We start from the raw sequence: 17,068 nt of genomic DNA on the forward strand, positions 1-17,068 counted from the left end.
GGTAAGTTCTCCTCCTCCCCCCAGCCACGAACAATACCACAGGAGCATTGAGCAGCACAAGCTCCCTGCAGTTGTTCTTCTGCTGCCTCCTCCTCCTCAAAAAAAAACCACCTTCCTCATCATCTGACTCCTCTTCCCCCCATGACTCTTCCTCCTCCTCCTCCCCCCTCTGTGCTGCCGCAGGTGTTGAGGAAACATCTGGTTCTGATGAGAATTGATCCCACAACGCTTCCTCCTGTAACTGTTCCTGTTCACGCTCATTCACAGCTTGATCCACCACTCTACGCATGGCACACTCCAGGAAGAAGGCATACGGGATCAAGTCGCTGATGGCGCCTTCACTGCGACTCGCCATGTTTGTCACCTCCTCAAACGGCCGCATGAGCCTGCAGGCATTTCGCATCAGTGTCCAGTACTTCGGCCAGAACATCCCCATCTCCCCATACTGTGTCCTTTGACTGTAGTTGTAGAGATACTGTTTGGCGGCTTTCTCCGGTTGAAGCAGGCGGTCGAAGATCAGGAGTGTCGAATTCCAGTGAGTCGGGCTATCGCAAATCAAGCGCCTCACCGGCATGTTGTTTCTCCACTGAATTTAGGCCAAGCGTGCCATGGCCATGTAAGACCACCTGAAATGCCCACACAACTTCCTGGCCTGCTTTAGGACGTCCTGTAAGCCTGGGTACTTTGACACAAATCTCTAGATTACGAGCTTGAGCACATGTGCCATGCAGGGTACATGTGTCAACTTTCCCAAATTCAAAGCCGAAATGGGATTGCTGTCACACACCAGGTTGCCGTTCTCCAGTTGGTGCGGGGTCAGACACTGATCCACCAGTTTGTTAAGAGCAGCCAGGAAAGCTGCTCAAGTGTGACTCTCCGCTTCGAGGCAAGACATGTCTAAGATGGCGTGACACCATCATACCTGGCATGCAGCATAGGCCCTGGGGAGCTGGGGCTGTGTAGCTAGATAGGAGATTGCAGCACCAGTAGAGTTGCACTGCCACTCAGCCAAGGAGGTGGAAGAGGACAACAGTGAAGAGGATGTAGTAGGAGGAGTAGGAGGAGAAGGAGAGGAGGTGGCAGCAGGCCTGCCTGCAAGCCGTGGAGGTGTCACAAGTTGGTCCATTGCACAGCCACATACTCCCTGCTTGCCACCGGTCACCAGGTTGACCCAATGGGCTGTGTAAGTAATGTACCTGCCCTGACCGTGCTTGGCAGACCAGGCATCCGTGGTCAGATGGACCCTTGACCCAACACTGTGTGCCAGAGATGGCACCACTTGCCTTTCTACTTCCCGATACAGTTTGGGTATCGCCTTTTTTGAGAAATAATTGCGGCCTGGTATCTTCCACTGCGGTGTCCCAATGGCCACAAATTTTCGGAAGGCCTCAGAGTCCACCAGCTGGTATGGTAACAGCTGGCGGGATAACAGTTCCGCCAAGCCAGCTGTGAGATGCCAGGCAAGGGGGTGACTGGCAGACATTGGCTTTTTCCAATCAAAGATTTCCCTCACGGACACCTGGCTACTGCTGTGGGCAGAGGAGCAGGAGCCGCTCAAGGTGAGAGGTGGAATGGAGGAGGTTGGCTGTGATTGTGAAGGTGCAAGGGAGAAAGCGGCTGAAGAAGATGATGTACCTGAAGGGAGAAGAGGAGAAGGAGGGTGGCTTTGCTTTTATGTGCTGCTTTTGCTCAGGTGCTCTTCCCATTGCAGTTTGTGTCTTTTCAGCATGTGCCTTCGTAAGGCAGTTGTCCCTACGTGGGTGTTGGCCTTTCCACGGCTCAATTTTTGGTGGTAGAGACTACAGATGGCATTACTCTGATCTTTGGCATACACACTAAAAAATTTCCACACCGCTGAGCCACCCTGGGGTGTGGGCACTATGGTGGCGTCAGCAGCTGACGATGTAGGGCATGTTGGCTGGCTGTCCATAGGTGGCGATACATGGTGCCGGACACTGCCACCACCTGTTTCTGACGACGAGCTCCCGCTGCTTCTTTCAGCAACTCGTCTCCTCCTACTCCTCTCTGACTCCCCTCTGAACTGTCCCCCTGTTCATCTCCTCTATTGGGAACCCACGTGGCATCCGTATCATCATAATCATCATAATAATCCTCCCCAGCTTCGCTTGTATCAAACACCTCCAAAACTGCACCAACAGCAGGTAATTCATCATCCTCCTCCTCACACGCTACGTCCATAGTGTCGCCAACTCAGACATATGAGGTGGTGTAACTTGCTTAGCGCCTTCATCTTGTTGTAACAATAATGGCTGTGAATCAGTGATCTCCCCATCAAATAACTCCTGCAAAGTAGCAAATGTATCGGATGTGGTACTTGTAGTAGTGCTGGTGGCTGCGGAAGATGAGGCGTTCTGTGTTAAATAGTCAACCACGTCCTGACAATCTTGGGAGTTGATGGGACATGCCTTCTTCTGAGCACTGTACTTTGGGCCATGGCCGCACAAAATCCGTCAGCACGACCTCGCACAGACCTGCCGGGTGACCTGCCTCTGGGTCTGCCTCTGGCTCTGCCTGTTGTTTTGTCCATATCGAGGGGAATGAAGTGAAAGGTATGCACTGACTTGACTAATACAAAGTGCAGTCACACAGGTGCAGTGAAAGGTAGCAGTGACTGGTATTACAATACAATGTGCAGCTGTCACACAGGTGCAGTTAACAGGTATGCACGGACTGGTATACGAAACAGCGTGCGGTCACACAGCTGCAGTGAAAGGTAGCAGTGACTGGTATTACAATACAATGTGCAGCTGTCACACGGGTGCAGTTAACAGGTATGAACGGACTGGTATACTAAACAGCATGCGGTCACACAGGTACAGTGAACAGGTATGCAGGGATTGGTATTACAAATGTGCAGCTGTCACACACAGGTACCGTGAACAGGTGCAATGACTGGTGGTATATTACGCTGCTTGCGCTCATGTAGGTAGGTAGGTGCACTGAAAAGTGAACAGGTGCAATGATTGGAATTACAAATGTGCAGCTGTCACACACAGGTACCGTGAACAGGTGCAATGACTGGTGGTATATTACACTTCTTGAACTCACAAAGGTGCACTGAACATGTTACAGGTATGCACTGCAGTGATTGGAATTACAAATGTTCACTTGTGACACACACACACAGGTACCGTGAACAGGTGCAGTAACACTGCGTGCGCTTATGTAGGTAGGTGGGTGCACTGAACAGGTAGGTATATGCAGTGATGGGTATTACAAAGGTGCAACTGCCTGGGTACCGTGAACAGGTACAGTGACTGGTGGTATTAAATATCACACTGCGTGCTCTCACGTAGGTAGGTGGGTGCACTGAACAGGTAGGTATATGCAGTTATGAGTATTACAAAGGTGCAGTTGTCTGTCACACACACAGTTAGTCACTGAATGTGCTGGGCCTGGCAGTGGCCCAGTAGGAATTACCAAGGCTGTCTATGCAACACAAATGTCTGTGGGACACACACACACACACACACACACACACACACACACACACACACAAAATAGATCACAAGAACAAGATTGGCTCTCAAAAGAGCTGTTGAGGGGTGCTTTTTTAGCAATAAGAATCAGCATGGAGCAAGCTAACAAGCCTACAAGAGCCTAACTTAGCTTTCCCTATAGCTCTCTCTGCAGCAGCAGCAGCTCTCCCTTCTCTAATTACTGCAGGCACACGAGTGAGCCCAATGCCTAACACTGCCTGCCTTTTATAAGGGGGGTGGGGCTCCAGGAGGGGGTGTAGCCTGATTGGCTACAATGTACTTGATGACTGTGATGTAGAGGGTCAAAGTTGACCGTAATGATGCACTATGGGGGCGAACTTCCGGAAAAGTTTGCGGTTCTCCGCAATCGCGAACCCCGGAAGTTCGCCGGTTCCCGTTCGCCGGTGAACCGTTCGGCCCATCTCTACTGATTGTCTGATCTCCAGGCTCCTACTTATGGCTCCTTACCTTGGCTTGCCTGACTCTACCCTAAGAGACCTTCAGTTCCCTAACTCTAGGTTGCCTGATTACACTTCAGCTTGTCTCTAGTCTCCTGACCCCAGCTTGTCTAACTCTGCTCAAGCTAACTTCTGTAACTGCATCTCCTGTCCCTAATTTGTTACTCTGACAAAGGATCTCATAAGTGCTGCTTCATGTACTTCAGCAAGCTGATGAGGAACACCTGCTGATAGGGATGTGGAAGTTTATATAAATCCCATGATAACCCCCAGAGATGATCCGGCTACTGACCCACACTGATCTCCTGACTATTGACTCCAGCTCTCCTGACTCCACTTTAATTATCTAGCAGTTTTCAGAACCAGGCTTGTTCCACACTGCCTTGCCTTCAACTTCTCCAGTTACTTTCAGAAATACACTGGGCCTATCTAATCTGTTTCTCCCTGGTCCTGCCTACAGTGCACCAACTACAGTGGCTTGCAAAAGTATTCGGCTCCCTTGAAATTTTCCACATTTTGTCACATTTTTTACAAATAAATAACTGCAAAGTGGCATGTGCGCAATTATTCAGCCTCCTTTGGTCTGAGTGCAATCAGTTGCCCATAGATATTGCCTGATGAGTGCTAATGACTAAATAGAGTGCAACTGTGTGTAATCTAATGTCAGTACAAATACAGCTGCTCTGTGAGGGCCTTAGAGGTTGTCTAAGAGAATATTGGGAGCAACAACACCGTGAAGGTCAAAGAACACACAAGACAGGTCAGGGATAAAGTTATTGAGAAATTTAAAGCAGGCTTAGGCTACAAAAAGATTTCCAAAGCCTTGACCATCCCATGGAGCACTGTTCATGCGATCATTCAGAAATGGAAGGAGTATGGCACAACTGTAAACCTTCCAAGACAAGGCCGTCCACCTAAACTCACAGGCCAAACAAGGAGAGCGCTGATCAGAAATGCAGTACAAGACTGGCAGCTGTAATTGCAGCAAAAGGTGGTTCTACAAAGTATTGACTCAGGGGGCTGAATAATTATGCACACCCCACTTTGCAGTTATTTATTTGTAAAAAATGTTTGGAAGCATGTATGATTTTCGTTCCACTTCTCACGTGTACACCACTTTGTATTGGTCTTTCACGTGGAATTTCAATACAATTGATTCATGTTTGTGGCAGTAATGTGACAAAATGTGGAAAACTTCAAGGCGGCCGAATACTTTTGCAAGCCACTGTACATGTCCTGTTGTGGGTTTAGTTGTGCGTTATCAGCCTTACAGGTTTCTTGAACCCACTAAAACTTATTAGTAATCATTAGGGCAACAGTTCAGGACAGGAGTGCTACAGTATACTGACATACCGCTCAGCTATTGCTAAGCATTATGTACCGATCAATGTAGAGGGACCACAGGATTGCAACTGATTGATGGATTTCCTGCAGGCGGAGCGGGACCAAACTATGGCAAACGATTTAGTGGCTTCCTGCTGGTGGAGTAAGAGTGAATACGCAGAACTTGTTTGTTGCTGTAGTTTAATATTCCGGTATGCTGGCCACTAAACAAGGTTACCTGTAGGAGACTCTGCAACAATCTGCTTTGATGGAAGACTGACTACCTAGTGAGCAGCTTGACTTGGAAGGTTTAGCTGGACGTTGATGATTTTTCAATTAACACAGTAGTACAAAGTGAAGTGCAGATGGGTATCTGGATTTTTTAATTTTGCGGGTTTTATTTATGTTGTTATGTTCTTGTTCAAAAATTGTTGTTTTTTGGTAGTTATCTACAGTATAATGTATTCAACTTGAGTACTTTAGTATCACAGTATTTCACACTAGGATTATTTCTTGTCTAATACTTGGAGAGAATTAAGGCTAATTTGTTTTCTAATGCTTTACGAAAGCTTGTACTCCAACACACATCTGCCATTCACTGCAAGGCTGGTACACACATCAACTTTCGATTGGCTAATGTTTGGCCAATTTTAACATTTCGTGTGAGCGCTTACCTGCACAATCTGTTCATAGTATTCAAAATCTGTGGGTTTTCATACTACATAGAGGCGGTAAAATTAGCCAGTCATTGGCCAACCAAAAAACAACAATTAAGTTACACTACTTTTGAATTATACTCTAAAAAATACAAAACCACTGAACTGCAATACTGAATCTTATCTTCATCTGTGCTTTACTGCCTTGTCAAGAAGTTTTGTGTCACAACTCCATTCGGCATTATAAACAGAATTATAGCTGCTTCTAAGTGAAAAGTAAAAGTCTTTCCTTTGATTACATCCCAGCATGCCATGTATTTTAGACTGGCTGCCATGTATTATAGACCTTCCCAGTCAGATCACACACAACACAAAGTCATTTTCAGCAAGGTTACCCCCTGCTGACTGGCTGTTCCTTTGCTACCCCAGTCAGGCCTGGCATAATGGAAGATTGACATATTGGCATATTGTGATCGATGCCTAGTCAGGCAGTCTTTCAGAATCCGAAATGTTGTCTGTTTTCCCTTTTTTTTTTTTAAAGTGATCTTTTATTTTTAATCATAATGTATTAACAGTAACATACATAAGCATAGATGTGCCGAGTCCAGAAATACAGGACATGGAACATTATTAATACAGGTAGCCAACCATGGAGCCGCGACAGTATCCATCGGCAGAGCAGGAAGCCTTAGTAAAGGTGCCCATTACCAGTACAATTTTTTCATCAGGTGCAATCATTCGATGCGTTTTCTTTTACAATTGAATATAATCAGAAGGTAATTATCAATTGTTCCCATAAACAGGCAGATTAGGGTATTTTCTCTCTTCCAATTTGATTGTATAATCCATCATTTGGATCGATTACATTTTCTCTTTCAATCGACCATAGGATCGTTTTGCATCAATTTTTGCCACACACTGCTCAGTTTTCTGTCCAATTTTTATCGTAAAATCACATTGAAAGATCACATCTGATGAAAAAAATTGTACTATTAATGTGCACCTTAATGGATCAGCTTATCCACGGATGATTTACCAATAGCTTTGAGCTCTAGTGGCCAGTTTGGAAACTGCTGGGAAGATGCGTAGACTGGAACTGGAGCAAGGAAAGGTAGATATGCTTCCATAGCTATTCTGCAATGCACATTCTTCATGGGAGGTAGGATGCCACATTGAGCAGGTTGGTTAATCACCAGGATTGCGGATTTTGGCCTATGTTTTATGCAAAAAATGGGGGGGTTGACTTATGTACAGAGTAGCTTATGCGTGGGGATTTATTGTCACATGCAAGAACAAGAATAAGTTTCAAGCTAAGTACACACACAAGATGACATCTGGATGAGGCGGCTGTTGAACACTGACTCGGCCAAGAACCCAACATGTGTACAAATGGCCCTGGCTTCACACAAAGATCCTACGTGCTGGATCTTAAGCAACAGTGATGTCTGAGTGAAGCCAGATACCATTCATCTCCTTCTCACGCCGCCAGCACGCCGCCATAGTCCCACACAACATCATCCCTCCTTCCTTCTCCACAGAAACAGACTGAACCCCCAGCTGTAGCGCTGGGATATGTCTGTACAGAGTTCATTCAAAGCAATGTCATTGGAAGGATTAAGCTCAATCCTGGTGGGCGACACTTATTGGAGCAATGCCCCAGACAGTGCCTCCTTGCCTCTTGCAGCACCTTCTGGGAGGGGAAAGGCCTACCCGTGACTCACCCTTGCTCCTATTGTGGGAGGTGATGTGAAACGGGGTTTTGGAAAACATAAGCGTAAACCTGGCTGTTGGCTTGAAGAATCAGGTCGTGTGACTGCTCCATTGGTGGAGTAAAAAAGGAACTTGCAAATTTTTAAATCATCTCCAAAATACTCTATCTCTTGTCTGCAAAGAACCAAAATATTATAGGATCAAAAAGAAATGCCCTTAGTTATTTTCAAAAATGATTTATGTAAAGACAACATTCTTTCAAATTGGACTCAATCGCATAAATAACATATTTTACTGCAGGGTTAAAAACAGCAGAAGTTATAAAAGCCCAAAAATACGCAGGTGCCTGTCGGTATCATGTACATTGTAATATGGCGTCATAACACAAGCAATCCTGGTAACGCATTTCATTTGAAATATACTCATTTCATAAGATTCAGACTGAATAAGTTGCAGATAAGGCTCAAAATTGGGGCCCGATCAACCTTCTGATTCCAAAATGTTATCGAATTGGAAGAGAATGTGTGCCGCAACATCAGGGCTGCCATCAGAAATTTTTGGGCCCCATACTGGGCAAGCTTACTGGGCCCTCCTTACTCCCCTCTGCCCCCACGTGGCAAATCACAATCTTTGAAGGCCTGAACACACTAACGTTTGTGTGTCCACTTTTAACAATCTCTCATGGCTGGGAGCGTTCTGAGTATGCTCAGTACATTAGGACTGTAACTGCACTTACACAGAAAGCTCCCTACTACACGGGGCTGGAAGGAGCCCCAGGTATGTAAAAATCCTTTTCTCCCAAACATCTCAGGTTTGCTTTAATCACTGAGTAAGGTAACTCCTGGATGAGTCTCCCAGCACCACTCATCACATTAGTGGGCAGCCTATATGTGGTGTAAGAAACTATATGTTGGTTGCTATTAGCAACAACACTACACCTTTTTTCCGGCACCAGCAACTCATTCACAAGAGCTGCAAACACGACTCTCATCACAGCAACAGCATGGGAGATAGAACTTCTTAGGCGTCCTCAAAGTTTAGGAGTTTATTCAGTCAACAGATAAGACTGTACATTTTGTTGCATCTTAGCAAAGCATATTCTTCTGTAGTCATAGTTAGTCCTTGGCGTTACCGCTTCTTGATTTCATTCCTAGTGAATGGTAATCAGTATTTATCTTCAGTCTATACTAAGTTACATCTAGACTACGTATATACAGCATACAGTTAGATAAGATGACAAGACATAAATAAAAGTAAAGTAAAGGTGGAAACCAGCCGTCACAGGAAGCAAAGAGTGACTCTCCGTAAGCCGGCTGCTGGTTTATTACTGACCAGGAAAGAGTTAAATGTGACATCATCTGAGCCATCCCCCCAAGCCTACAATTGGCTGGCATGGGCATGAGACCCACCTTATTAATTCATATTCCCTTGCTTTATATCCTAGTTACAAAGAATGCAATGTTTTGTAAATATCGGCTTTGTTTACCTTTCTGTCATCTAACGGTCGGGACAGCTTAGACCTATGGCCTTCCACAAGGAACATGTTCCTGGTAACTGACCGCATCATCTCTTCTGCGAGAAACTCTGCTTAAAGGTAGACTCTGCGAACCAAGCCTTTTACCTAAACTCAGTCCAAATAACTGAGGCCTACATATAATACTTAAATTCTAACATGTGGCACTGTTTGCTGGGCCCCAGATTCACTCAGGCCCCATAAAGCAGCCCCCCTTGTGATGCCCTGAAGGCGGCCCTGCGCAACATGGCTGCCCGATCCATCTGTTGGATCTGAAATGGGTCGAATGGGTCAATCGGAAATGGAGGAAAAATCTCAGTTGCAAGGGCTCAATTGGGTGCACCGCGCTAACGATGTTTGATATAGTGACAACCAATGGACCCTGGACCGGTGTCACCCCAAGTGCAAATGTTCTGAAATCTACTGGAAATTGTTGTGCAAAGTTTGGGCAGGTAATAGATCCCTCTCTGATCAGAGGAAGCTGTGGTATGGTCCATCTGGCTATATATCGAGTGATGTATGGCCAGTTTAACAGTATAATCCTGGAAATACATTATTTTATATATGCTTAATCAGGTAAACAATGGATCTCTCCCTGATGTCAATCATGTACTTGTATTATCACCTTTCAGCACTTACAGCACTTCCAGTACAGGAAGAGTTAAAAAAAACTTCAGCTGTTATCTATGCAAAAGAGCTTCTCTGACCCAACTTGCTTGAACTCAGTCCTGTTTTCTGAAACAGAATCTAAACCAAACATAAAAAACACTTTCACTTACCTGGGCTTCTACCAGCCCCCTTCAGATGTCCTGTGCCCATGCCATCACTCAACGATCCTCCCAGCCCCCGCACTAGCTAAGTTTCATCTTCCACTGATCGGCCAGTCATGGGCCACTGCACCTGCGAGGCCCTGGCAGTGCACGTCCTTGATCACGCTCCCGTCGCCAGGAGTATCCTGCGCAGGTGCAGTTCTCAGAAATTTTGGCCTGCGCAGGATACTCCCCGCGATGGGAGCGTGAACGAGGACGCAGGTGGCCAGGGCCGCGCAGGTGCCAACGACTGGCCAGTCGATGGAAAACTAAACGTAGCCACTGTGGGGGGGGGGGCGAGGCGGACCGAAGGATCGTTGAGTGACGGCGCGGGCACAGGATGTCTGCAGGGGGTTGGTGGAAGCCCAGGTAAGTAAAACTCTTTTTTTTACATCTGGTTTAGGTTTCCTTTAAACAGCCAAGAAGCAGTGAAATACAGCTTGAGATAAGGTTTTACTGCAGGAAAGTTCAAAGGGTCGTTAGCTCTGCTCTGCTTAAAATATAGAGTGTGGTAAACTGCAAATATGACAGAATGAAGCAACGTTATAAAAAAGAGGTATATTACTGAAAATAAAAATATAAGAATTTTCCTTCCTGGTAATGTTTTATTCATTCCCACACTACACATACAACAAAGTTTTTTCGCTTCAGGCTTGCTTTGCTGAAAATGCCACCCGCAATAGCTATGAGGCACACAATGCAATACAAAGCTGTGAAGCCATCAATTACCTGCCAGTCACCCCCGTGCCCACTCTATCCTCCTGCCTATGCATGATCGTGAAAGGAATGGACATTCTCAACCATTTCAAATGTCTGCTAAAAATCCATCAAGAGTGCCCTAGCTTTTAATGCATTAGCTATCATTTCAGTATTTTTTCGTACTAAAAACATCTAACAGTGTTCACCCATTCTACCAAACCTTCCAAGTAACGAAACTCTATTAATTGAAAATCAGATATGGCTCTTCATACATACAAGGTAGGCAGAAGTTAGATCCACAAACCTACTGTACCTATGTCTGCCATGTACTGTATACCAAAATAAGATTTTAATAAAAGTGTACAATGTTATCTCTACCTGCTAATCACCAAGGCTGGTTCTAACTACAATGGGGCATTGTGGAAAAATGACATGGAGCGCCCCCCCCCCCCCCCCGACAACCTCTCCCCCCATAAGAGGCATTCGGTGGTCCCTTTGTTTCTGACAACTCCCCCTATGTTTCCCCAGGGCCCCGAGCCAGCTAGTGAGCTAGTGGACCCCCTAGGTCTCCCCCTGCGCTAATTATGGACCCCCGAGGTCCCTGCAAAGTATTCAGCAGCAGAGAAAACTCACCTGTAGTGTTCGACAAACAGGTTATTGAAATTTGGACATTCACCACATTTCAGCACCCAGAAATGTGAACAGGGTCAATTCACTTATTTGCGCTTCATGTGAGCCACGCGAAGTAGAAATTAGTGAATTCCCCCTGACCCTCTCCACATTTCTGGGTGTAGAAGTGTGGTGACAGGCAAGTTCGGGTTTCCAAATTTCAATAACCTGAATTTGAACACCAACACTACTCACCTGTCTGGCCAACGCGCTCCTCTATAAGTCTGTGCGCTTCTGTCTTCATCCTCAGGGGGCACCTCTTGTCAGTGACCCAGCAGCATGTGCGTACTCCTGTAACATGCCATTGTGCCATAGAGAAAAGGTGACCAGAGCGGATGAGGACATAAGCGCTGGCCATACAGGTGAGTTCACTCCTCTGCCAAATATGGAATCACAATTCTCTTGCGGGATAACCTGGGGCGGGCAGCTGGCCCAGTTTGCCCCTATTAAAAAGCACCAGCCCTGCTGACCATAAGTGCAAAATCTGCACTCTCTGTTTTGTTGTGCTGCTATCTTTTGGATTTAAAATTCTGAAAATGAACTTGTCTGTACAGCTGATATTACTGAGTGACACCTGACCATTGCCGCAAGTAATATCAGTCTATCTTAGCATCTCCTGGTCCCCTGCCAGGTGTTTGTTTACATTAGAGGGGCAGATTAGGGCCAAACAGCCAGTCACTGCAATCAATTTCACAGAAAGACCATGAAAGACAAGCATTTCTAGTGAAGAGTTACAGCTCTGTAAACAAAAAGTATGCATAGAATACTGTTTATGTAGAGAATTATGTTTTTTGTCTACAATAGAATTCCTGACCTCAGTACATATAAAGTGAATGGTTTGGTATTCTCTGAAAAACGCTATGGAATATCCTGACTAAATAAGTAACTTACATTATTGTTAACACGTAAACATATTTGGGTATGCCCTTAAAGGACAACCGTAACCAAGAACTGAGCTTCATCCCAATCAGTAGCTGATATCCTCATTCCCATGAGAAATATTTTCCTTTTCTCAAAAACGGATCATCAGGGGGCTCTGTATGGCTGATATTGTGATGAAACCCCTCCCACAGTGTGATGTTAGCATCTCACAGCACTGAGGTACTGTCATCACACTGTGGGAGCCTTGTTGCATTGTGGGAAATAACAGCTGTTTACAGCTGTTTCCAACTGCTAAAAAAACAAGCAGCATCTCCTTCCACAGACAACACCTACCAGCAGTAAAAATGGCACCATGTGATAAATATCAGAATGTAAATCAGGGAGAGGAAAGATTTTACAATGAGCAAACACTGACTAAATCATTTATACATAATTATTGTAAAAATTAAGCACTTTTTATTACTTTATTTTCCCCGGAGTTCCTCTTTAATATTCCTATATTGATGTATAGGTGCAGTGGACAGCTGTTGGGATAACCCTCCTCCTTTTCATGCTATAAAAACACACACATAAACTGAGGATTCAGGCGGAAGTCAGTTTTACAAAGCTCTGCTGCTCAAGGTCCTTGCTGAAGGATTTAAGCTGCTAGCTGTACATTTACTGCTGCAAACAGCGGCTTGAGTAATGTGTTTGTCACTATAAAAGATGCTACCGACATGAAGTTAGGTCCAGCTGTATCAGCAGAAACTATGTGAAATTTTGAGCCAATGCAGGAAGCCAGCAAATGACAGCTAAGCACCCCAGTAAGATCTACTGCAGCAGCAAACCATGCCGCCATTTATTTTCGCCACACTGTCAATTACGCCTTTAAAATACATCTCTAGTGCTCACTCTTATTTACATATCATTCTGGGTCAAAATCTATTAGTGAGATCTTGACAGTATCCTGTAGAAATGCCCATTTGCTTTGGACATGAAAAAACATTCAGATCAGGTTGGAATGTCCCGGGACAGCTATAGATCAGAGGTGCCCACACTTTTTTGGCTCAAAATGATCTACCTATGCACAATTTTAGGAGCACAATTGTACATACAGAATGGAAAATGTAGTGCAGTTGGGATCTACCATGAAGTCCTTTGCGATCTATCGGCAGATCCCGATCTACCTAATGGGCATCCCTGCTCTAGGTTATAAGCTCGCAAGGGCAGAGCTCTCTCACCCTTCTGTGTCTCAGAATTTGCTAAACATTTAGTCCATCATGTTACTTTTGTTAATGCAATTACTACCATATGTCTGTCAATTCCATATTATGTACCAATGTCTATGTTTTGTGTACACTATTGTCTATATTATTATCTACCATGTTTGTGTCTAAGCTGGGTTCACACAGGCAGAAAAAAGTTGCGTTTATTGGAGCTGAACGGAACAGATTGGCATGGATGTGAACCGATCCTATGCAAGGCAATAGGATTTGTTTACATCAATCTGTTCTGAATGGATCAGTTCTGTTTGTTCTGATTAGCAGAACTCAAGTATAGGCTGTATGCAATTTTTTTTACAAATTAGCTCAACAAAGTGGATTTTGACAAAAGTAATGTTAGCATACTAATAGGCTGGTCATCATGTAAGTTTCGCTCATACTCATCTGCCGCCATCCATTCAGGTGCCACTGTTTTATCAGCTGTTTAGTTAACTCCATGGAACAAGTGCTAGTATATAGATCTGCAGCCTCATCAGAAGCATCAAGCTACAATTGGTCTGCAATAGACCAATGGGTATCCTCCCTTCCCAAGGAGGATTCCAATTGGTCATTTGCAATTAATAAGGAACTTGATGCTTCTGAAGGGGCTCTTCGGTATGTATACCAGCATTTCTTCCGTGCAGAGGACCCCAGCGGTGGCGGCTGTGGAATGCTAATGTGGTGGCAACACGAAAACTGAACAGAACAACTGATGCGATTGTGACAAAACTGATCCATTTGAACAGAAAATGGATTGTTTTGTTTTTTTTTCATCCGGTACAGAGTGAACCCGGCCTTACTCTGTACAGCGCCACGGAATATGTTGACGCTTTAAAACTCAATAATAATGGTCCAGCACCAGTAGACTAGCACCAAGTACCAATTCTGGTTTGATGACCTTGTTTTGGAAGACAAAGTCAAGCAGTAATAAAACAAGACAAAATTAATGTTTCTTTCCCCAACTAGGGCTTTCTCTGAGAGCATAGCAATTCATATTGTCTACAATTGTGTCCTAAAAATTATGTCAAACTGTACATGAAGCTAATCAATATGGCATTTAACTTTGGACAAGTGTGGGACTTTCTGGCATCCCTGCATACAGCCACTTCCTACTGTTTCCTGTTTGTCTGAAGAATTGCAGCTATAATTGCCATAACAATCACCCCTAGGTTTTTTAATACAGTTTTTTTTTTCTAAATACATACCGTAATAACTTACAGCAGATTGTGAGGAGGTAAAAGTCTGTCCTGATCATACTGATGTCATATGCTTTACAACACAGAGGGATATATACACCTCAGACCTCAATAAGCTAACTGATCAACTGCTTTACAGCAGAAAACTGCATTAACTAGACAGTGACAAATGGCAAGCCAGTCATAGAATGCAGCTCAGCAAGCAGGCACAAAAGTAAACTTAATTGCTATATAATGGGCATTATTGTGGAGAGACTTCTGCGAGATCTTCTGTCCAGTCCACACAGTGAGGTAATGCCGTTCTGTGGTGCCAGAGGGCTGGTACAAGTGTCTGATTGTTGTTATGTGAGATGATCACCAGATCACATGCCTGTCAGCACCGTGCCTATCCTCTGCCTATCAGCAGCACACATGCCTGAGCTGCCAGCACTGTGCCCATCCACAACACATGCCTCAGCTCCTATCCACAATAGCTTTCTATCTATCCCCCAGCAATGGCTGTCATCTGCCAGCTGGAACAGCAATGTCAGCAGAGATCTTTGGGAAGTCAGTCTTGCTCCCATCCCACTTCTTCAGCCCCCAACCCCATGCCCACCCTCTCAGGAGCCGTACCTTCTGTGTGGCAGCTGGAGGACAGGATGGTGTTCGGAGGTCTGAAGATGTAAGGCAGGTAGCGAGAAAAGCATTTCATCTTCAGCTGAAGATCAGTGTGCTCAGTCCATGAGGAGCGCGGTGTCAGCAGCAGGGCGCACATATTCAGCCATGTCTCCAGGGCACAGCACGCCAGGGAATCCCACACCGGTCCCCATCATTCCGCCTGCAGCAGCAGCAGCATTGTCAGCCTCCCATGACTGCAAGCGGACTGCTCTAACTCTAAGCGCTGGAGCAGGCTGGCTGGGGAAGCTCTTCATTGGCTGAGGCTCTGTGGAGCTGGATTTGCTGACTAAGTCAGTCCTGCTTGTAAACACACTGCCATAACACTGTGCTGCCACATCCACGCTGGATAAGCTGCTTCCTCCAGCCATTCTTCTCTTATCAGTCATCTGTATGCAGGAGGAAGTATTCATTCATTACCAGTCAGAAGGCTCTGGTGCACGTACAGTATTCTGGCTGCATTGCATAACCATTTTGTTTTCCTCAGTTTGCATAAAGTGTAATGGTATCTTTCACAAAATGATGTTTATGAGGTACACTTTCCCTCACATGGCAATTCCCTCACTGACTGTAACAGATTCCTAGAAAGGAGTGTGCAGGGTGAAGCTGTGTCATTTGTCTCTCTCATATGTGGTTACACAGTACACTGCTATTAGACTCCCAACACCTTCATCTCTAGTTATCTGGCTTGCAGTCACTGCCATGTATCCCCTTTTCTTATTTCTCTCTTCTTCAAACACAATAGGGGAATGATAGCTCAGTGGGTTGGGTCCTACGAGAGAAAAGCGCTTTACAAATTTTTCGTTGTTATTGTAGTTGTACGCCCACTCCTACACTGCGCCCTGAGGCTGGAGCCTCTCTTGCCTCTGCCTCGGTCCGGGACTGATAGTAACAATCATTTTTGGGCAGCACGGTGGCGTAGTGGTTAGCTCTCTCGCCTTGCAGCGCTGGGTCCCTGGTTTGAATCCCAGCCAGGGCACTATCTGCAAAAAGTTTTTATGTTCTCTCCGTGTCTGCGTGGGTTTCCTCCGGGCACTCTGGTTTCCTCCCACACTCCCAAAACATACATATAAGTTAATTGGCTCCCCCTAAAAAAATTGGCCCTAGACTTACACTACACTACTTACACTACATAATATAGACATATGGCAATCGTAGGGATTAGATTGTGAGCTCCTTTGAGGGACAGTTAGTGACAAGATATATATATACACTGTACAGCGCTGCGTAATATGTCGGTGCTATATAAATACTAAATAATAATAATAATTTTTAAAGCGAACCTGAAGCCTTTTCAAGAGGGGGTGGAGCAGGGCAAAAATGCACAATACATAATACGGCCTTTAAAGTGAACCTGAAGTCTAATTAAAGGATATCGGGTAAAAATTGGAGCTTTAGTGGGTGGGGGAAATAATCAAATACTCACCACGCCTCCCGTTCACCTCTGTCCCCTGCCGCTCTTCTCTGGTCAGTCCTGTTCTCCTTGGCGACTTCAGCGACTCCAAACCCGGACAAACTGCACCATGCATGCGCAGTATGTCCATTCTGCTTCCCTGTGGCTGTGCCGAATTATGTCACAGGAGCACACTCGCTGCATCTCCAATCAGCGCTCAAACCAGGACACAGAAGCGAACGCACTCCTGTTCTGTGACATCACTACGTGGCCTCAGGGAAGCAGAACGGATATACTGCGCATGCACAACGCAGTATCTCCAGGTGTGGAGTCGCCCAGGAGAACGGGACTGACAGGAGAAGAGC

At 45.3% G+C, this 17,068-nt stretch overlaps 1 protein-coding gene across 2 annotated transcripts in view; it reads right to left on the reverse strand.

The window, feature by feature from the left end:
- PPP2R2B (protein phosphatase 2 regulatory subunit Bbeta) overlaps positions 1-16,864 on the reverse strand; it is a 477,586-nt gene extending 460,722 nt beyond the window's left edge. Inside the window, exon 1 of one of the 2 annotated variants that reach the window (XM_068277553.1) lies at positions 16,737-16,864. In XM_068277553.1, coding sequence (XP_068133654.1) covers positions 16,737-16,854 — 118 coding nt within the window. In that variant the 5' untranslated portion in view covers positions 16,855-16,864. Of the gene's footprint in view, positions 1-15,268; positions 15,529-16,736 lie in introns of those variants that run through there. The other variant, XM_068277551.1, reaches the window with a different exon arrangement.
- Positions 16,865-17,068: the final 204 nt, after the last annotated feature.

This window comes from Hyperolius riggenbachi, chromosome 3 (genome assembly GCF_040937935.1).
Source record: "Hyperolius riggenbachi isolate aHypRig1 chromosome 3, aHypRig1.pri, whole genome shotgun sequence".
Taxonomy (NCBI): Eukaryota; Metazoa; Chordata; class Amphibia; order Anura; family Hyperoliidae; genus Hyperolius; species Hyperolius riggenbachi.